The sequence below is a fragment of the Crotalus tigris genome, unplaced genomic scaffold (genome assembly GCF_016545835.1).
Source record: "Crotalus tigris isolate CLP2741 ecotype Arizona unplaced genomic scaffold, ASM1654583v1 scf7180000024318.704991, whole genome shotgun sequence".
NCBI classification, from domain to species: domain Eukaryota; kingdom Metazoa; phylum Chordata; class Lepidosauria; order Squamata; family Viperidae; genus Crotalus; species Crotalus tigris.
Window position 1 is genome coordinate 159,828 of NW_024100490.1, and position 22,528 is coordinate 182,355.

The window sequence follows — 22,528 nt, forward strand, 5'->3', positions numbered from 1 at the left end:
GAGTCCAACACTTCCTTTGCTAAGTGAGGTAGTGGTTAAGTGAGCTTTGCTCCATTTTACAACCTTTTTGCCACAGTTATCAAGTGAATCACGGCAGTAACACCATTGTTAAGTGAATCTGGCTTCCCTGTTGATTTTGCTTGTCAGAAGGTCACAAAAGGAGATCCCATCACCCCGGGACAGTACAACCATCATAAATATGAACCAGTTGGCAGGTTTCTGAATTATGACCATGGGGAAGGTGCACTGGTTGTGTGAAAAAATGGTCATAAATCACTTTTTTCAGTGCCATTGTAACTTTGAACGGTCACTAAATTCGAGGACTAAATGTACACTACACAAAATTTAGTTTGCAAGCAGTAGATTTCCAGCTGATTAAGGTAATAAGGATATCTGGAATGCTGAGAGCTGTTAGAAATTTTTCCAGAAATGGCTGTTGAAACTGGTGGGTTTTCTCCTTTCACCCCCTCTAATCTCACACATTAGTCCAGACGCCTAAGTTTATTTGTTCCGGAGAGAAAAGGCATGTTTTCAGACAAATCTCTGGCCTGTATTTAATCATCATTTTTATTTTTTAAGAATGCCTCTTGGTATTACAGGTAGTCTTCGACTTACAACAGTTCATTTAGTGACCGTTCAAAGTTACAACAGCACTAAAAAAAGTGACTGATGATCATTTTTCACACTTATGATCATTTCAGCATAGAACAAAATTTGAACACTTGACAACTGTCTCAAATTCATGACAGTTGCAGTGTCCCGGGGTCATGTGATCAACTTTTGTGACCTTCTTATTAGCAAAATCAACGAGGAAGGCAGATTCACTTTACAACTCTGTTACTAATTTAACAACTGCAGCGATTCACTTAACAACTGTGGCAAGACAGGTCGTAAAATGGGGCAAACTCAGTTAACAAATATTTCACTTAGCAAAAGGGCTCAATTGTGGTCGTAAGTCGAGGACTATGTGTATTGAGGACCCACAGAATCACCCTTAGAATAAAAAAAATATCCTTGAGGCTGATGCTTTGTTTTACAGCATCTTCACTTTCCAGGAATTTTTAAAATATTTATTAAAACAGGGGACACCCAGACAACCATGGATTCAGCCTGGGGATTAAAAGGTACCAAATCAGTTTCAACACCTTTGAGACAAATTGACCAATTCTGGGAGAAGTGAAGGACTTCATTATTTTTTTCCTTTTGGGTAAAACAAGACTGTCACAGTATGCAGAACCAGGTGGGCATGGCTGCAATAACCTGCGGCGTTTTCATGTTTAGGTTTGCCTGGATAGCTGCAGGTGCTTATTGGGGCAGACAGCTCTGCCATTAAGCACACCTGCTTTGGAGAGAATCTGGAGCTTACTTCCAGTAACTCATTTGGAAATTGGAAAGATGGATGAGAACCGGAGCATGTACTGTATAAGGTCATTGTGCTGGATGGCACACTGATAGCTTCATCTCATATTATAAACCTTGGCACTCCTCTGCCTTCCCTTATTTATGTAAACTGTAGGTTTCAGCACCAGCCAAGTTAGCTGTGAAAACAAGGAAAGGATTATGCTGCCCAACAGTACAGGGACCAGAATTTTCATTGTTAAACAAGGTAGTTGTTAAGTGAATGGCACATGATTTTACAACCTTTTCTGCCATGGTTGATAAGTGAATCACATGGTCGTTAAGAGAATTCAGCTTCCCCACTGACTTTGCTTTTTGGAAGCTAGCTGCGAAGGTTGCAAATGGTGATCATATGACTGGCTGTATATGTTTTACTGTAAAGGGAATGTGGAAGGGAAATAGATGTAAATAGATGTAAACAAGTACAGAGATGGGCTTTTTAAAAAATTGTGACCACCAACTTAGCCCAGGAAGGAAGGGAAGAATAAGAAACAAACTCAAGATGGCCGCTTGGGGGGGAGAAATTCTATGTCAGCCATGCAAGATTCTGTTATTAAACCCTATAACGGGTGTCCAACCTTGACAATTTTAAGACCTGTGGACTTCAACTCCCAGAATTCCTCAGCCAACCGTTCTGGGAGTTGAAGTCCACAAGTAATTAAAGTTGCCAGGTCAGACACTCCTGCCCCATAACAACAAACTAGGTTACCAGTAGTCCTTATGAAGTCTGTTTCTTGGCCAGACCTACTACGAAGGACTGACAATGGGAGACGAAAGAAAACTAGTAAATACTTTGCTAAATAAATAAATGGCTTGATAAAGAGAAATCCCCACGAGGTTTCAACTGTAACATATGCTTCTGTGTTAGAGATCTGAAAAATAATATCTGACGGTTAAGCCTGCTCTACTGTTCGATTTAAGATCACTGTCTTCTCTCCCACAACAGCACTTGGAGAAATGTCTTGAAAAGGAGAATAATTTTGTTTCATCGCCCATCATCTAAACAAGATGCCTGGAGCACTGCAAATGGAGCAGAGGGGCAGAACGGATAGTTTTAAGCTATCCATCCCATGATACAATAGCCACCACTCAATGCATTTCCTTCCCCTTGGGGGAAAATTTAACACACAACCATAAGAAATGAAAAAGAAAATAGTTATCATTAAGAATAATTCCGGCAAATATTAAAACAATATCCTGATAATAAGACGTTATGATATTTAAATTTAGTAGTTGGAACAGTAAAGTGTACAATGGGCCAGAGCACACAGTTGTAATTGATTGGTTGGAGAGTGCTGGCAATCTATGAGGCAATCTACGCTATGATTGGTTGTTGTGGGTGTAAAGAAGGAGTTTCCTTTTCTTCCCGCCTTTTTCTTCTGTGTGCTCCGTGTGCTCTGTGATTTACCTCATGATGTTCCTGTATTCCTGACTACCTTGTCTGCTATAAATACATTTATTTATATAAAAGCTACAAGTTTGTGTCAGCATCTCTGACTTCATTTAGACACCTGCTGCGTGATTCCTTGATACAAAATTTGTAAGAAATACCAACAGCAAAACACGTTTTTCAAATAACAAGTCTATTCAAATGAGCTATTACTGTACAAGTTACCAAAAGAAAGAATCCACTTGAAAATAAAGAAAAATAGGCACAGGGTAACACTAAGTGTACTTACCATTGTTCATTTAGCAACTGTTCAAAGTTACAACGGCACCAGAAAAAGTGACATACAACTGGTCCTTACTCTGAGGACCAGTTCATAATTCCCACCGTCCTGTGATTAGAATTTGGGTGCTGGGCAACCGGCATGTATTTAGTTATTTTTATTTTATTTATTTATTTTATTGGCTGCCCATCTTACCACAGGGCAACTCTTTATGATGGTTGCAGCCACCCGGGGTCACATGATCAACATTTGTGATCTTACCAACCGGCTTGCAACGAGCACAAGTCAATGCAGAAAGCTGGATTGACTTAAAGACTATGTAATTTTCTTAGCAGCTGCTAAGAAACATGGCAAAAAAAGAATGTTAAATTGGGTGAGACTCACTTAATTATCACTTTGCTTAGCAATAGAAATTCTGGTCCCAATTGTGATTGTAAGTTGAGGACTACCTGTATAGGTTTGACAGCAAACAGATGAATTATGTAGTATGCAGTATTACAGGATAATTTTGCCAACAACCGCTGGCAGTTCGAGTCTCACCAGCTCTAAGCTGACTCAGCCTTCCATCGTAAAATGAGGACCCAGGTTGTTGGGGGTCAATATGCTGACTCTGTAAACCGCTTAGACAGGGCTGTATATAAGTCTAAGTGCTATTGCTATCTGTCCATATTAGATTTTGTGTTGGCAGATCATGCCATTTTACCTCAAAAGAAACACCAAAAGTTTGTTTGCATTTCCTATTTCACCTTTCATTCTACAATACATTGCTGATTAGAGTTAAGAGCCATCTGTCTAGTTTTCACCCTGTCTTCTCCCAAATGCTCTGAGCGTGTTACATCATTTTCAGTATTTTTTTATACAATTACAGGAAGACCTTGGTTTTTAAATTGTAGAGTAACTTGTTAGAAAGCTATTATACAAATGTACACATACCAACGGACAGCTCCCAAGCTCGTTCTTTGCATTTACAAAAGAACAAAAAAATATTTTTGCAAGACCTATTGAGATAAATTCTTTTATTCCCAAGGCATTTCCACCAAATCATTCAGAACTATAAAGCTGAAGCAGAGAGAAAGAGAGGGAGAGAATATTTATTCTTAGCACTGAGAAAGTTGGTTATCGCTGCCCCTTTCCAGGTGCAAAAACATTTGCATTATTGTAACAAATTCACTTGTGCTGACTGAAAAGCTACACAAACACACCTGGGGCTTTAAAAAAAATGGACTTAATCGTGTATTAAGGTAAACATGTTAAGGACAGGAACATTATGAGTCATCAAAAAGGGTTCGTAGCTCTCCATTTGTTATTTAAGTAAATGGCCTTTTCTGTTTGTTGGATGTATACTGTTTGTGGGGGAAGGGTGTGAGAATGCTACAAACTGAAGAATGCCCTCAACTATATGATAAATAGCAAACCAAATTTTAGTTTACTTTCCTCTATTTGACATGGACATAAGGCACTTTACCTTCCTCTGATCACTTTCAGCAAGCAACAGATGAATCTTTAGGAATCAATACAAAGGCAAAACACTTGAAGATTTCTTTTGTAGGTTTTTGTTTTCAAAATCAAGTAGTTTTTATCTAACTTCCATGTGTCAAGACTTCTCTAAACATCTTTAGGAAAAAGAACGTCCCATTTACTGCTACTGGACAGTTGGCCTAGTAGTTAAGACAACAGGATAGAAATGGGGAGACCATGAATTCTAATCCCACCTTTGGCATGAAAGCTGCTGGGCCAGTCACACTCTCACAGGGTTGTTATTGTGAGGAAATTAGGAAGAAGGAGAGAGAGAGAAAGAAATCTTAGATGTTTTATCTAAAGTTGTTTTCCTCTTTGCCCCCCTTGATAGCATTTTGGAAGATGGGCCAAGAGCAAATCAAATTAAGAGCTACAGAGGAATAATGAAAAATAAGAAAAGCAACTCCTTCAACCAGAAATACATGGAATATGTAGAATTAATAAAACACAACTTTGGGAGATCTAAGAGAATGTTTTTTTTTTAATTTAGGGGCTCACAAACCTAATAATACACCTAAGCATTTCAAAGCAGCTATGCATCTTAAACTGAAGAAAGTGTTAGAGTCAACATCAATATTTGTCCATTTTTTGGAATTATTTCTGATCTATGGAGAGTATTGTGGTTTGAGTTTAACTAGAAACCAGGGGCCTGCAGGAGTTCTAGTCCCCTCTTTAGATACAGAAGCCAGTTGGGTGACTCTACGCTAGTTACTCTCCCTCAGCACAACCTACCTCACAGGGTTATTGTTTTAGAGAAAGAAGGAAAGAGGGAGCATCACTGAGTTATGGCATTTAAATGTAAATGATAGTGGGCAGCACCACCTTTGCAGAGAGCCAATGCTTCTGCAGCAGCAACAGCGAAAGATAGGATCTGAATTTTGATTTTTAAGTGCTGCATTAAAAATGCTATAATGGAGTTCTGATGCTCAGCTATAAGCTGAATGATTTTTAAATGATGAAAACAGGTGGGCTCAGGGTAGCCAAACACCCTGTAAAGAACATTTTTGTGTTATAGTAGTTAATCATAAATATGCTTTTATATATATATATAATACAATCTCTCTCTCTCTCACGCACATATGCACGTAAGATGCGTGGCTAGCTCTCCCTGTCACAGGACTCATGAATCAGCTGCTTATGTCAACATTCTTGCATTTTTCTACATGCCTGGAGAACACCTGGATATCTGTGTTGCCTTCACCCTCATTTGTGTTGTCATTTGCTGAAACCATGGCACTTGACATACTTGCCAAGGACTCTAGCTGGGAAGGCTTGTTACAAAAGCAAAGAAGTGGATGACCTTTTTCTGATCCAGCTGATGACTGATCCTGTGCCAGTCAATTGCCCAGGAGAGGATTCTTTCAGAACTTCTGATGAGTCTTTATACTCGAGTGATCAGCTGGAGAACCAAACATTTAAAGCACAACAGTTGTTGATTTCAAGATGAGGCCCTGGGCTCTTGGCTTGAGCACATTCCCCTCTGCTAAAATGTCTGTCTTGACTCACATGCAGGGGTCTTCAAACTTGGCCCTTTTATCACTTGTGTACTTCAACTCCCAGAATTCTTCAGCCAGTGTGCCTGCCTGAGGAATTCTGGGAGTTGAAGTACACAAATCATAAAAGGGCCAAGTTTGGAGATTCCTGACTCACAGTTACTTGCCAGGGTAAATCCATGTAGATTTCTTGGCAACATTTTTAGAAGTGGATTGCTCTGGCCTCCTCCTTAGGGCTGAGAAAAGGCTTGGGCCAAAGCCACTCAATTGGCTTCATGCCTAAGGCAGGACTGGAACTCATTGTCAGTTGGTTTCTAACCTTAAACCAATTCAAACAGTGGGGTCGAAGTCCAGGCATCTTAAAGGTTGAGAAACACTGATATAGGGCTATATATTTTATTTTATTTATATCCCTCCTTTATTATTTATATAAATAATTCATGGCAGCAAACTTAAACAAAACTCCTTCCTCTTTTTCCCACAACAACCCTGTGAGGTGGGTAGAGCTGAGAGAGTGTGATTGGCCGAAAGTCACCCAGCTGGCTTTCATGTCTAACGTGGAACTAGAATTCACAGTCTCCTGCTGATTGGCCCAAAGTCTCCCATTCAGGTTCATGCCTAGGCAGGATTCGAACTCACCGTCTCCGGGTGATTGGCCCAAAGTCACCCAGCTGGCTTTCATGCCTAAAGTGAGACTAGCACTCATAGTTTTTTGGTTTGTAGCCTGGGGGCTTAACCATTAAACCAATCTGATTTTGAATTAGTTGTTGTTTTCTTTTTCCTTAGCAAAAGCACAGAATAAAGACAGCCTGAGTCTCCCAAGTTCCTTTTTTTGTGCAATTCAGAACCTTCACTGATCCTTGCGCCCAAAAAGTGAAAGCAGAGCCCTGAAGCTTTGAGAAAGAAACTATAGTTTTACACTCTAAAACTGGTGTATCAGATAAAGACAACCAAACATCAGTCTCTCATAATGTTATGTGGTCCCATACATTTTGCAGTCCATTCAAACACATACATACATATTTAAAAAATGGCCACTGATCACTTGGATCTATCAGGGAGGAAACTAAAAAAAAAAAAAAAGCACACAAGATGGCCGCTACAACAGTATAACAGAGGCCCCAGGCCTTTGCTTGTGCATGCAAAGAGGATGCATATAGAAAAGGGCAGGGCTTCAATCAGATTGCCGATTGCCATCTTGACTTTTTTGACTTCTCTGTGGATGCAGCTGCTTTAGAACAGCTACAAAACTGGTGTGGGGAGTTGCTTCCCATCTGTTGCCAGAACATAAAAGATTTCCTGTGATTTTGAGATGTGTAAATGACTGGTCGCAAGTTAAAGAATTCAGGAGCTGCAATTACTCTGGCCATGTCATGAGGGGGAATTCACTGGAAAAAACAATTATGTTGGGAAGAATTGGCGGTAAAAGGAAGACAGACCGCCAAAGAACACGATAGCTGGACACCATCACAGCTGACACCAGAAAAAAACTCAAAGAAGCAGTGCAAGACCGGAAGATGCGGAGAGACCTGGCCCATAGAATCGCCAAGAGTCAGTCACGACTGAACGGATAACATCTTCACCATCATCACTGTGTCCATAAAAATAGGATGCAGCTGAATGAAATAGGGGCCCTGGCTCAATTCAAAGAATGTATGTACTCAAAGAAGAATACTGTACAGTGGCACCTTGTTACTCAACTCCTTTGAAACTCGGTGAATTTGGTACTCGACACATTTTGATGTGAAAATTTTGTCCTCCTTTTTTATTTGGTACTCAATGCATAAGCCAGAGCTTGTCAGTGTTGACTGCCTTGTGACTCATTACAGGTAGTCCTCAACTTACAACAGTTCATTTAGTGACCATTCAAAGTTACACTGAAAAAAGTGAATTAGGACCGTTTTTCACACTTACGACTGTTGCAGCATCCCCATGGTCATGTTGAAGGAAAAGTCTTCATCATGGTTCAGTCCAAGCCAGGAATAAACAACATGGTGGCTGCTTTAGAAAGAAGGTTGCAGTTTATTGAAGAGGAGAGCCAGACAGAAAGATGGCTCTGGAAGAAAAAAGAGTGAGCACATGTAGGGAGTGGGTTTTTATACCCTCTGGAGCCTTTTGTTTGGAGTTATTCCTCTGGCGTGAACTTTAACCTGAGTGTGAGTGTGCCTTTCTGGTATTCTGATGGTGGTGGGTTAATCCTATTATGTTCCAAAGGTTATATCCTGCTTCCCTGGGGCTGTGGCTGATGACTCTTAGATTTTTGGTGTGAGGGGTTGTTGATTCAAGGAATCTTTCTTCCTAATCTCAGTTTCCTGACTCTAGTCTTTCTGACATCTGCATTTCTGCAGACTCGGTTTCTGTTTGGGACAGAGACTTGGGGGGGGGGGGTTGGTTTCTGCCTTTAAATCCTTTAGGGAAATATATTCTGTCTTTTAAATATTTCCAAAAATATTTCTTTCTCTGGGGGACAAACTGACTTCCCACAGTCAGATGATCAAAATTTAGATGCTTAGCAACTAACTCATATTCCCGAGGGTTGCCAGTGTCCTAGGATCATGTGATCCCCTTTGGTGACCTTCTGACAAGCAAAGTCAATGGGGAAATCAGATTCACTTAACAACCGTATTACTAATGTGCAGTGATTAACAAATGTGGCAGGAAAAGTTGTAAAATGGGGCAAATTAACAAATTTCTCACTTAGCAACAGAAAGTTTAAGCTCAACTGTGGTTGTAAGTTGCAGATTATCTGTATGTTATTCCTTATGGGAAATATTTGTTTGGTATTCATCCTTTTTGGTACTAACTGTCCCTCCCAGAATCAATTAATGATGAATACCGAGGTACCACTGTAGCAATGGGGCAAGTTGTCTCCTGTGAAACGCTTTACCAATTCTACACAACAACTTCTTAACTTTCAGGCCAGCACTCTTCTTGTTGCAAGAAACTAGCAAGTGAATTGAAATGGCTAATCCAGGATTAGAAGACATGGAGCCAGCAACTGCCAAGGGAACACCCCTTCATCTTTGAAAAACAAGTTTAACATCAAAAGAAAAAAAGGGGGGAAAAATCCTCAAACTGCTAGTTCAAATGAAAAAAATATTCCTCAGCAGCTGAGAATTTGCAACTTTTCCTCTCATTATCTTCCAAAAAAACATACGAAAGGCAGAGGTCAGTGGTTGATTATGCAAAGCTGGGGATAAAGAAAAGTGAAGCATGTTTTGCCCCAACCTGTTTCACTTTAAATTTGACAGCCAAGGGGACACCATATGTCTGACAGCTGTCTAAGCAAAGAAAGACTTCCAAAAAGAAAAATTAAAAAAAGAGGAATATAAATCCCCCAACACAGGACCCAGGGATCTGGATTTTCAAGATGGGTGGTTAGCAGGAAGAAGGCAGCAAGTGTCAAAAATCCATTCAAGAGTTCATTGCTGGTTCTAACTAAGGTACAAGTAGCTCTTGACTTAACAACCATTCAAAGTTACAACAGCGCTGAAAAAAGTGACTTACAACTCGTTCTAACACTTGCAGCCATTACAGCATCCTGGAGGTACCGTAATCTTGAGGTGCTTGGCAACTAGTATGTATTTATAATGGTTGGAGTATCCCAGGATCACATGACCGCCATTTGTGACCTTCCCAACGGGCTTCTGACAAGCAAAACTGAATTCATTTAATGACCGCTAAGGCAAATAAGGTTGTAAAATCAGATGTGACTAACTAGGCCTCAGAGTTACCCAGTGGTACAATGGCCGACCAATAAATTGGATAAATAAAATAAACTACCGCATTGTTTAACAACGAAGTTCCTGCCCCAGTTGTGTTCATAAGTCAAGGACTACCTGTATACTCCCAACACAGGGAGAACACAAATCTCAGTACGCATTCAATCATCTGCAGTTAATGATACAGAACTACAAAGCAAGTAGTGAAAAGGAAAAACATTCTAGTATCTTTATGGATAATGCTGCAGTTGGTCTGTTATCCAGGGCAAGACCTTTTCCTTATGCACTCGCTGACATTTCCTGTTTCATGAAACTGTTCACCAACTTCTGCCAACAGACTCTTACAACCACATGGATTCAGCATAGCTTGCAAGCCAACTAAAGCCCTTCAAGACATTCTAAGCAGACCAAAGACCCAACAACCCCAGAAGAAAAAGCAGGAGTCATCTACAACATACAATGTAAGGACTGCAACCACCACTATGTAGAACAAGCAGGCAGAAGACTGACAAAACGCACCCATGAACACCAACTAGCAGTCAGAAGTCATGATGAAAATTCTTTAATTTCACAACATATAGACAGAGTTAACCACAGTTTTAATTGGGAAAATATGACCATCCTAGACCAAGCCAAGTCCCAAAACACCAGGAAATTTCTAGAAGCCTGGCACTCTGACAAATTAGCCATCAACAGACACACAGACATTAACAACATTAATGTCCTGGAGGCAGGACAAGAAGCAACGGATGGAAACTAACCAAGGAGAGAAGCAACTTAGAACTAGGGAGAAACGTCCTGACACTTAAAACAATTAATCAGTGGAACAACCTGCCTCCAGAAGTGGTGAATGTGCCAACACTGGAAGTTTTTAAGAAGAGACTGGACAGCCATTTGTCCGAAATGATATAGGGTTTCCTGCCTGAGCAGGGGGTTGGACTAGATGACCTCTAAGGTCCCTTCCAACATTATTATTATTGTTGTTGTTGTTGTTGTTGTTATACATCTATAGACTATACAAAAGAGACTATCACCCAGTGTCAACGCTTTTTAATACTGGACCTACTGTGTGAACCAAGATTAATGAAAGAAGAGATGATAAGAATTGGTGGGCTGAGGAACTGGAGGGAGAGCCTGCATTTCAAACTAATTAGAGAATGTGATTTATGACTGTTAATTGGAGGAGGAAATTGTGCTTTGATACTTTGTGCTCAGGGGAGGGGAATCCAGTTTTTGGCTTCGCCTGTGTTAGTGCCGATGCTATGCTTCTCAAATAAAGATTCTTTAAGGTAAACAATGCCTGGACCCATGGAATTCAGCTCCAAAAGGGAACAAAAATACCCAACCCAAGACCCAGTTAGCACCCAGATCAGCATAGATTAGCTCCAAGGTTAACATCAGACCAACAATCAAGCAAACAATACCCCAATCAAGAAACTGCCAAAGAAGCCAACAGCAAGCAGCCCAACAAAAGGACATCTAAGACCACCCCCACCAACACTGACGGGCAAGCCACCAGAATATAAATTGACAGCAAACCCCACTTTTTACCAGCACTGATGATGTTACCTAGTTTGGGTAATGAAATGTCTGCAAGAAAACAAGCAAGGTCAGAGAGCACCAAGGACCACTCAAATTCTGCTTCTCTTTGTCAACATTCAGAGGCTGCTGTAAAGTTGGAAACAACAATTTTGGGGTACAGCCCTACATGTGTGTAGAGAAAAGCACTGACTATACTGATAAACTCTCTGCTGTTATTTGTAAGACAAATAATGGAGTTCTCCTTTGATTGGTATACAGGTAGTCCTTGGCTTACAATGGTTCACTTAGTGACCATTCGAAGTTACAATGGCACTGAAAAAATGACTTATGACTGTTTTTCACACTTACATCCATCGCAGCATCCCCGTGGTCATGTGATCAGAATTCGGATTCTTGCCAACTGGCATGTATTTATGACTGTTTGTAGTGTCCCAGGGCCATGTGATCACATTTTGTGACCTTCTGACAAGCTAAATCACTGAGGACACCAGAGTCACTTAACAACCATGTTGCTAACTTAACAACTGCAATGATTCACTTAACAACTGTGGCAAGTAAGGTTGCAAAAGGGGGCAAAATTCACGTAACAACTGTCTCGCTTAGCAACAGAAATTTTTGACTCAATTGTGGTCGTAGGTCGAGGACTACCTGTATTTCCATCTCAGTTATTGGGTTCTTTAACCTTAGAATAAGGGGAAAGTTTCCATTCTTTTTTTTTCCAGCGCTAAAACGAGTTTGCTCAATTCCCAAGCTATGTGATTTTTTTCTGAATTAGAGATGCATTTTGTTTTGGGAATGTAAACAGTTGTCCTTTGGGGTGAATGAAGAAAGTATCTGATTACCGAGGAGCCCTATTTGGTGTTTCTTCAACAGTCGCCAATATTCATGGAAAGAAGCAAACCACACACATTGTGTCACATGTCTTCAGGGGGAAGAATTTTGCCCAGGGTGTCCAGTAGAGAAATATGGCCAAATTCCTGCCTGCATCTGGAAGGTTGGAAAGAGGAAAGACCCCCAACATCAACCATGCAGACATACTCATAGGCAGTCTCCCTCATGGAGAGCACTTTCCTTTTATGAAAGCCTTCAGCCTATTGACGGACCTTCAGAAATGGAAATAAATAGCTGAGCTAGAAATTCTCCAGCTAAAAAACATGCACTAGGAGTTACGAATATGAATTTATTTAAGACAGCTTTCTCTAACCAGGCGCTCCTTAAATAAACTCATCTTCAACTCCCATAATAGCCAATAAGCATGACTGGAGAATTAACTCCAACTCGTTAAGAAAACCATGGTTGGGGAAAGCTTCTTCAGATTCTTCATCTAGAAGACTTCATGATGCACACCGTTTCTTCATTTTTGAACAGCTATGCTTTAACCAAACTGGGCAACTTTAAGACTTGTGTCTATGGAGATTCTCCGTCACCCAGGTCATGGTTGTCCAAAAGGTGTTTTTCCAAAAGGCAACTGGACTTGAGGAACTGAAGAAGCTTCTTGGATGAGAAGTGAAACATCTTCAAGGAAAAGCAAAGTCCAGTTGCCTTTTGAAAAAGCACCTTTGGATTTAAGTCTTCTGGGCCTGAGTTGAAGTCCACAAGTCTTAAAATTGCCAAGTCGGGAGACTCCTGCTTTAACTGATAGATTTATTCATCTTCAATTACCCTTCTTCACATCTTCTGAGATGGTCCTTTAGTACCAAGTGGTTGCTTACTTCTGCTGTTGTCTCTCTGAGATCCTGGATGCTTCAGCAGCTATTTTCCTGGCGATAAAATCTTCCCTTTTCAGGACTTCTCCACTTCCTCGAAAACCCAGTTCTACCAGTTGGCGGGCCATTTCTTCATTCTGGAGAAGCAAATAAGAATTCAGGAGAACAAGTCCATTCCAACAACTCTCTGACTCTGCCTAACTTAGAGTAAATTTTTCATTTTGGCTGAAGAAGTTACTTGGATGAGTAATGAAAGGTCTGAGTTTAATAAACTTTGGTCCAGTTGCCCTGATTTAACCTTTTTAGATGAGGTGAACCAGTGGAACACTAGGACTTTAATATTTATAGACTAGCAGAACATATCCATAAATGCCAACTGGCAATCAGAAGACATGATGAAAACTCTTTAATTTCACAACATGTATATAGACTTAACCATAGTTAACTGGAAAACTGTGACTCTCCCAAACCAAGAAAAATCCAAAAAATGCTCGAGAATTCCTGGAAGCCTGGTCCTCTGACAAATCGACCATCATCGGGCACATAGACATACTCGAAGGCAGGGATCTTTAAACTTGGCCCTTTTATGACTTGTGGACTTCACTTCCCAGAATTCCTCAGCCAGCGTGCCTGGCTGAGGAATTCTGGGAGTTGAAGTCCATAAGTCACAAAAGGGCCAAGTTTGAAGACCCCTGCTCGAAGGAGACAACCAACAAGCCAACAAGGGAACAAAAAGACCAAAACACCTCCCCACCAGCAATCAATATCCAGATGAGCATGGATTAACACCAAGATTAACATCAGACCAACAATCAAGAAGTGAACAATGCCCCAATCAAGGTACTGTCAAACAAGGTAATAGTAACAGTCCAGCCAAGACCACTCCCATCAACACTGACAGAGTAACCCACTAGAGTATAAACTAAGAGCAAAGCTCTTACTAATACTGATCATGTCACCTAACTGGGTATCGAAATGTGTGAAAGAAAACAACTAAACTCAGCAAACACTAAGGACCCCTCACTTCGATTTTTGTAGAAGAAACACATGTACTCATGGACAAGCCATTTTTGTCATTAGGCCTTTTCAATGAAAGGATGCTTCCATTGCTCTCTTAGTTTATTTGCACTATTTTTAGAGCATTTTATTCAAAATAAGAAAATAAGTAATATGCATCTTCACCGGGATAGCCTACAACCTGCAAAATTATTTATTTACAGGTAATCCTTACCTAACAGCCAGTTGTTTAGACTATTCAGAGTCACAGCAGCCCTTCTCCCAAAAGTATGTGACCAACACACATGATGACATGATCACATTTTGGGTGCTTGGCAACCGACTCACCTTTTACAGCAAGGGTGGGGAACTATGGCCCTTTTATAACCTGTGGACTTCAACTCCCAGAATTCCTGAGCCAGCATGGTTGTCTCAGGAATTCTGGGAGTTGAAGTCCACAAATCATGAAGGGGCCATAGTTCCTCACAAAAAATGCCCATTAGATAAAACGGATTTGCTTCACAACTTCACATTCGCTTAACGACTGCAGATAATGAAGGTTGCCAAATCAGGTGTAGTCATGTGGTGATTCGCTTAACGACTGTAACAATTTACTACCATAATTCTGAACACAATCACGGTCATAAGTCAAGGATTACCTGTATGCACTTGATCACACATACAAGCAAATATATTTTTGCTACGAAACCTCAGTAATGAATTGTTGTTGTTGTTAATTGCGAAGTCATGTCTGACCCATCGCGACCCCATGGACAACGTTCCTCCAGGTCTTCCTGTCTTCTACCATCTTCTGGAGTCCATTTAAATTCACACCTACTGCTTCAGTGACTCCATCCAGCCATCTCATTCTCTGTCGTCCTCTTCTTCTATTGCCCTCAATCTTTCCCAGCATTAGGCCCTTCTCCAGTGAGTCCTTCCTTCTCATTAGGTGGCCAAAGTATTTGAGTTTCAACTTCAGGATCTGGCCTTCTAAGGAGCAGTCGGGGTTGATCTCCTCCAGGACTGACCGGTTGGATCGCCTTGCAGTCCAGGGGACTCGCAGGAGTCTCCTCCAGCACCAGAGTTCCAAGGCCTCCATTCTTTGGCGCTCAGCCTTTCTTATGGTCCAACTTTCACAGCCATACATTGCAACTGGGAAAACCATGTCCTGGACTATGCGTACTTTTGTTGGCAGGGTGATGTCTCTGCTTTTTAGAATGCTGTCGAGATTTGCCATAGCTTTCCTCCCCAGGAGCAAGCGTCTTTTAATTTCTTGGCTGCAGTCCCCATCTGAGGTGATCTTGGAGCCCAAAAAAATAAAATCTGTCACTACCTCCATTTCTTCCCCATCTATTTGCCAGGAATTGAGAGGGCCGGATGCCATGATTTTGGTTTTCTTAATGTTGCGTTTCAAGCCAACTTTTGCACTCTCCTTCTTCACCCGCATCAAGAGGCTCTTTAGTTCCTCTTCACTTTCTGCCATTAGAGTGGTATCATCTGCATATCTTAGGTTGTTGATATTTCTCCCGGCAATCTTAATTCCAACTTTGATTCATCTAGCCCTGCCTTTCTCATGATGTGCTCTGCATATAAGTTAAATAGGCAGGTCGACAGTATACAGCCTTGCCGGACTCCTTTTCCAATTTTGAACCAATCAGTGGTTCCGTGTTCGGTTCTCACTGTTGCTTCTTGACCCGCATATAGGTTTCTCAAGAGACAAATGAGATGGTCTGGTACTCCCATCTCTTTAAGAACTTGCCACAATTTGTTGTGATCCACACAATCAAAGGCTTTTGCATAGTCAAGGAAGCAGAAGTAGATGTTTTTCTGGAACTCCCTAGCTTTCTCCATGATCCAGCGTATGTTGGCAATTTGATCTCTAGTTCCCCTGCCTCTTCGAAATCCTGCCTGTACTTCTGGTAGTTCTCGATCCACATACTGCTGGAGTCTAGCTTGTAGGATTTTAAGCATAACTTTACTAGCATGTGAAATGATTGCAATGGTGCGATAGTTTGAACATTCTTTGGCATTGCCTTTCTTTGGAATTGGAATGTAAACTGACCTTTTCCAATCCTGTGGCCACTGTTGAGTTTTCCAAATTTGCTGGCAAATTGAGTGTAGCACTTTTACTGCAGCTTCTTAATAAATAGTTTCAACAGTCATTTGCTGATCACAGATTGGCATCTCCCATTAAAAGCAGTTGGACTTCTGTCTCCAAGGAACAGAAGCAGCACAACTCCACATCTGTCTGCTCAGAATTAGGGTCCTATGAGTGAAAAAGGTTTTGTAGCTTAGCAAGGCATAAAGCCCAGCCCAACTGTGATTTGTTCAATAAACCATTGTTTAGCACATCCTGGCAGTCAGCTAGTAAATCTCTCAAAAGTGTCTGTTTTAGAAAGCATCTGAAGAGCTTTTTAGAAGATTTATTAACAGCTTATCCTTCAGGATATTCTTTTGAGCTCTTGGGTATGTTTCTGAACTATGTGGCTTTTTAACTATAAGGTGGGTTTTTTTTCCCTACAAAGTCCAAAACTTAGTGCTAAAATATCTCTCACTTCCATGTGAACCTACCCAGAGTAATAATATAATATAATATAATATAATATAATATAATATAATATAATACAATACAATACTATACTATACTATACTATACTATACTATACTATACTATAATATAATATAATATAATATAATAATAAATTTGGAAGGGACCTTGAAGGTCATCTAGTCCAACCCTCTGCTCAGGAAGGAAACCCTATACCATTTCAGACAAATGGCTGTCCAGTCTCTTCTTAAAAACTTCCAGTGTTGGAGCATTCACTGCTTCTGGAGGCAGGTTGTTCCACTGATTAATTGTTCTCACTGTCAGGAAAGTTCTAGGTTGCTTCTCTTTTTGATTGGTTTCCATCTGTTGCTTCTTGTCTTGCCTTCAGGCGCCTTGGAGAATAGCTTGACTCCCTCTTCTTTGGGGCAGCCCCTGAGATATTGGAACACTGCTATCATGTCCCCCCTAGTTCTTCTTTTCGTTAAACTAGACATACCCAATTCCAGCAACCGTTCCTTCTATGTTTTAGCCCCCAGACGCCTAATCATTTTTGTTGCTCTTCTCTGTACTCTTTCTAGAGTCTCAACATCTTTTTTACATTGTGGTGACCAAAACTGGATGCCATATTCCAAGTATGGCCTTACCAAGGCATTATAAAGTGGTATTAATACTTCATGTGATCTTGATTCTATCCCTCTGTTAACACAGTCTAGCACTGTGTTGGCTTTTTTGGCAGCTGCAGAGTCTCAAAACTATGTCTAAAATCATAAAGAGGATGAGACAGACAAAATTAGGGTGCCAGCAACCGTGACAGATTCACAAAGTCACTGGGAGTCAGGTGACATTTATAGTTAAATAATAATAATATTATAGATAGTCCTCAACTTACAACCACAACTGAGTCCAAAATTTATGTTGCTAAGTGAGTCCTCTGTTAAGTGAGTTTTGCCTCATTGTACGACTTTTCTCGCCATAGTTGTTAAGTAAATCACTGCAGTTATTAAAATAGTAATACGAGCATTAAGGGAATCTGGTTTCCCCATTGACTTTGCTTGTCAGAAGGTTGCAAAATGTGATCACATGACCCCGGGACATTGCAACGGCCATAAATGTGAGCCAGGTGTCAAGCATCCAAATGTAAATCATCACAATGGGATGCTGCAATGGCCGTGTGAAAAATGGTCGTAAGTCACCTTTTTCAGTGCCATTGTAACCTTGAATGGTTACTAAGCGAACTGTAAGTAAAGGACTACCTGCATTAATAGGAACTGCAATCTCCTTTGGGCAGAGGTATGGTTTTCCCCCTTCTGTTACTTCATAAAGTATGATATGTACATCAGATAACAATACCACTATTAATATGAATAATAATAACAGGGGAAAACACATTGAAGCATAAGGCAACTGGTGTTTATTCCTTTACACATCAGCAAAGGAATAAGGCCCTTGGGTCCTTTGCATCAAATACCCATTTTTGCAAACAGACAAAGTAGATTTGATGGGCAATCAACTACAAAATTGCTGAGTTAAAGATGCCACAGCTCTTTGTGTCATCTGTTGTACATTTTATTTCTCTAGTCTAGGAATAGCAACACATTTTAAACAAAAGTGAAATATCTCCACCTAGTGGCAAACCTGAAGAACTACAGTCCAATTTCATGAGTCCACATCCATCAGGAGGTTCCAGAAAACACTGAGTTGTCACAGGTTTCAAGGAACAGCGTTTTAAAAGGCAAACATCCGCTTTCAAAGGACAATATGGAAAATAATGGCCTTCCCTTTATCAAAGGATTTCAATAAGGCCAAGCTGGTTGTTGCAGGAAAATGCTACAAGCCATCATCGGAGGCTGAATCATGAATTGGCAAAAATAATAATAATAATAATAATAATAATAATAATAATAATAATAATAATAATAATAATAATAATAATAAAGTTGGAAGGGACCTTGGAGGTCATCTGGTCCAACCCCCTGCTCAGGCAGGAAACCCTATACCATTTTGGACAAATGGCTGTCCAGTCTCTTCTTAAAAACTTCCAGTGTTGGAGCATTTACTGCTTCTGGAGGCAAGCTGTTCCACTGATTAATTGTTCTCACTGTCAGGAAGTTTCTCCTTAGTTCTAGGTTGCTTCTCTCCTTGATTAGTTTCCACCCGTTGCTTCTTGTCCTGCCTTCAGGTGCTTTGGAAAATAGCTTTATTCCCTCTTCTTTATGGCAGCCCCTGAGATATTGGAATACTGCTATCATGTCCCCCCTTGTCCTTCTCTTCGTTAAACTAGACATACCCAATTCTAGCAACCGTTCCTTATATGTTTTAGCCTCCAGTCCCCTAATCATCTTTGTTGCTCTTCTCTGTACTCTTTCTAGAGTCTCAACATCTTTTTTACATCGTGGTGACCAAAACTGGATGCAGTATTCCAAGTGTGGCCTTACCAAGGCATTAAAGAGTGGTATTTTAGGGGATGTTGCATTGAGCAGAGGGTTTGAGCTAGATGACCTTTAAGGCCCCTTCCAAATTTATTAGCCTTCCTTAATCCCCTAGAATTAAATGCATGCAGCTTCAACACCAACAATCACCAGTGGAGAGATAGAGGAACAAAGATGATTAGGGGGCTGGAGGCTAAAACGGTTGCTGGAATTGGGTATGTCTATTTTAATGAAGAGAAGGATGAGGGGAGAAATGATAGCAGTGTTCCAGTATCTCAGGGGCTGCCCCAAAGAAGAGGGAGTCAAGCTATTCGCAAAAGTACCTGAAGGCAGGACAAGAAGCAACAAATGGAAACTAACCGAAGAAAGAAGCAATCTAGAACTAAGGAGAAATTTCCTGACAGTTAGAACAATTAATCAGTGGAACTACCTGCCTCCAGAAGCTGTGAATGCTCTAACACTGGAAGTTTTTAAGAAGAGATTGGACAGCCGGAAATGGTATAGGGTTTCCTGCCTGAGCAGGGGTTGGACTAGATGACCTCCAAGATACTTTCCAACTTTATTATTATTATTATTATTATTATTATTATTATTATTATTATTATTATTATTATTATTATTATTATTATTATAGCTGGGAAAAACAATGGCCACCCATCCAGTCTTATTTTTTAGCATATTTCTCAGGATCATAAATCATAAACTACCATCAAGCCATTACAGATAGACCTCAACTTATGACCACAGTTGAGCTCCAAATTTTCATTGCTAAGCGAGACAGTTGTTAAGTGAGATTTGCCCCACTTTACAATCTTTCTTTCCACTGTTGTTAAGTGAGACAGTTGTTAAATTAGTAACACGGTTGTAAAGTGAATCTGACTTCCCCATTGACTTTGCTTGTCAGAAGGTCACAAAAGGGGATCACGTGACCCCTTCATAAAACATGAAACAGAACGCACACTATTGCACAACCCCCACCCCACCCAAAAGAAATACACATACACATATCAATCATATGGTATGAATACAACACCACACAAAATGTGATTTGGCTTGGAAGGGCAAGAAGACTGATAATAAGTAGGATGCAAATAGGATTGAGATTGAAGGCAATAGAAGAAGGGGACGACAGAGAATGACATGGCTGGATGGAGTCACGGAAGCAGCAGGCGTGAGCTTAAATGGACTCCAGAAGATGGTAGAGGACAGGAAGGCCTGGAGAAATGTTGTCCATGGGGTCGCGATGGGTCGGACACGACTTCACAACTAACAACCACAACAACAAAATATGATGTGTGAATGGATTTCAGGAGGAAACAGCAGACATGAGATCTTTTCTTGACCTGCTTCTTGAAAAATGGCCTTCTTTGACAGCCACACTGCTTTATCCATTGTTCTACTTCAGTCCAAACCAAAAGCATCTGGCAGAAGCCACAGTAACATCATGCACCTCGTGAAGTCATTGTCCAAATACAGCTAATGTCAGTTAAATGTCAGTCTTTCCAGGAAGTCATAAACCAGAGGCCTAGTCCAGGGGTAGGGAACCTTGGCTCTTTTATGACTTGTGGACTTCAACTCCCAGAATTCCTGAGCCAGCAGCTGGTTCAGGAATTCTGGGTATTGAAGTCCACAAGTCATAAAAGAGCCAAGGTTGCCTACCCCTGGACCTAGTCCCTTTGGAAGTGCAAACTTAAATGGCCAGAGAAGCAGTGCCCAGCCACCGGACAAGGAGGAAGAGTTCCCAGAGCAGACCTAAGCACCTAATGGGAGCTGAGCAAGTCTTTGACCAGAATGATATGATTTCCGGCTTTCTCACTGTGGTCCTCAACTTACAGCTGTAGTCCTCAGCTTACAACAGTTCATTTAGTGACTGTTCCAAGTCACGATGGCACTGGAAAAGTGACTTCTCACCGTTTTTCACGCTTACGATCACTGCAGCAGCCCCACGGTCATGTGATCAAAATTCAACTCTTAGCATTTGACTCGTATTTATGATGGTTGCAGTGTCCCAGGGTCACGTGATCCCCTTTTGCAACCTTCTGACAAGCAAAGCCAATGGGGAAGCCGGATTTCAGTTAACAGCCGTGGTACTAACTTAGCACCTGCCGTGATTCACTTCACAACTGTGGCAAGAAAGATTGTAAAATGGGGCAAAATGTCTCACAATTGGGCTCAGTTGTGTTTGTAAGTCGAGGACTACCTTTACAACAAATCATGTAATCTGCTTCAGGCATGCTGCAGGCCCTAAAGCGTGTGTGTCTGTAGTGTGTGTGTGTGTCTGTGTGTTAGGGGGGAGGAAGGGAGGGGGAGAGAGAGAAAAAGCACAAGTGTAAATTCTACTTTTAGGGCAAATTCTGTGGCCGCTTGTCAAGAATATTGGCCAAATTAGCTGACTGTGTTCAGCAGGTCAGCGATTCAAATCTCACCGGCTCAGGGTTGACTCAGCCTTCCATCCTTCCGGGGTAGGTAAAATGAGGACCCAGATTGTTGGGGGCAATGTAAATATATATATATACATTGCTTACTGGTGTACACCGCTTAGAGAGTGCTTGCACTTAAAGCGGTATATAAGTCTCATAAAATAAATAAAATAATAAATAAATAAATAAATAAATAAATAAATAAATAAATGTTGGTCACATTCAAGCATGTGTTTCCAGCTGTGAAATATAAGAGGCTTCGCCAGTTTATTTTTAGGACAGTATATCCATTTGGGCAACAGGCTAAAAACTCGGTTAGTGTTAACCTTGGTGGGTTTGTGATGGGATACTTTTGTGTAAACCCGACCCACTTGATCAGCTTACGATTCAGTAAATTGTGCAAACTCAACCAAAACATCAATGATAAAGTCCTTGTCGAGTGGGACAAATCTTTAACCCTATCAGAGGCTCTGCTGGCGAGTTCCGTTCTGCTCGCTTTCAGAGACGAGTGTTGCATTGTACAGGTACGGAAGAGCCTGTACTCAGTCCATGCTCAGAGGCACTTTATGCAAGGGAGGAACACTCACCTCCAGATAAAAGAGGTCCTGCGTGGTGATCTGAGAATCCAGATACTCCTCGTAAGTGTTAAACTGGGTGACGATGTGATCCAAGACAGCGCCGGCATCGTCGCCCTCCACGCCCGCCATCCCGCAATGCCGCACACGCTCGTGGGGAGCCGGCTAGCCGCGTCCCTAGCAACGGCCCGCCGCGTCCCTAGCAACGGCCCGCTGTCTAGCTACTGTCATCCCGAGCCCCGCCCCCTCCCCTGGCGCAGCCAATCGCTCGGAAGCATCATGCTCTGACTCCTCCCCCCTAGCCCAGCTCACCAATCGCACAGGGAAACCACGTTACTAAAACCTAAAAACAAAGCTGCGCCCCTCCCGCCTCCACGAATCTCCTCCGCTCCTGAGGAAAATAATCTGTGAAGAATGAACCTCACCATTAACTAGAAGACCTCCAAGATCCCTTCTATTCTATTCTATTCTATTCTATTCTATTTTATTCTATTCTATGCCATGCCATGCC

General features: G+C 41.2%; 1 protein-coding gene across 1 annotated transcript in view; it reads right to left on the reverse strand.

Moving 5' to 3' along the window:
- LOC120299885 (cilia- and flagella-associated protein 299-like) overlaps window positions 1-22,222 on the reverse strand; it is a 70,808-nt gene extending 48,586 nt beyond the window's left edge. The window contains exons 1-2 of the mRNA XM_039325164.1: window positions 22,030-22,222; window positions 13,056-13,186 (exon numbers count right to left, since the gene is read on the reverse strand). Of these exons, the coding sequence (XP_039181098.1) occupies window positions 13,056-13,186; window positions 22,030-22,149 (251 nt within the window). The 5' untranslated portion in view covers window positions 22,150-22,222. The remainder of the gene's footprint in view (window positions 1-13,055; window positions 13,187-22,029) is intronic.
- Between the last annotated feature and the right edge of the window lie 306 nt (window positions 22,223-22,528).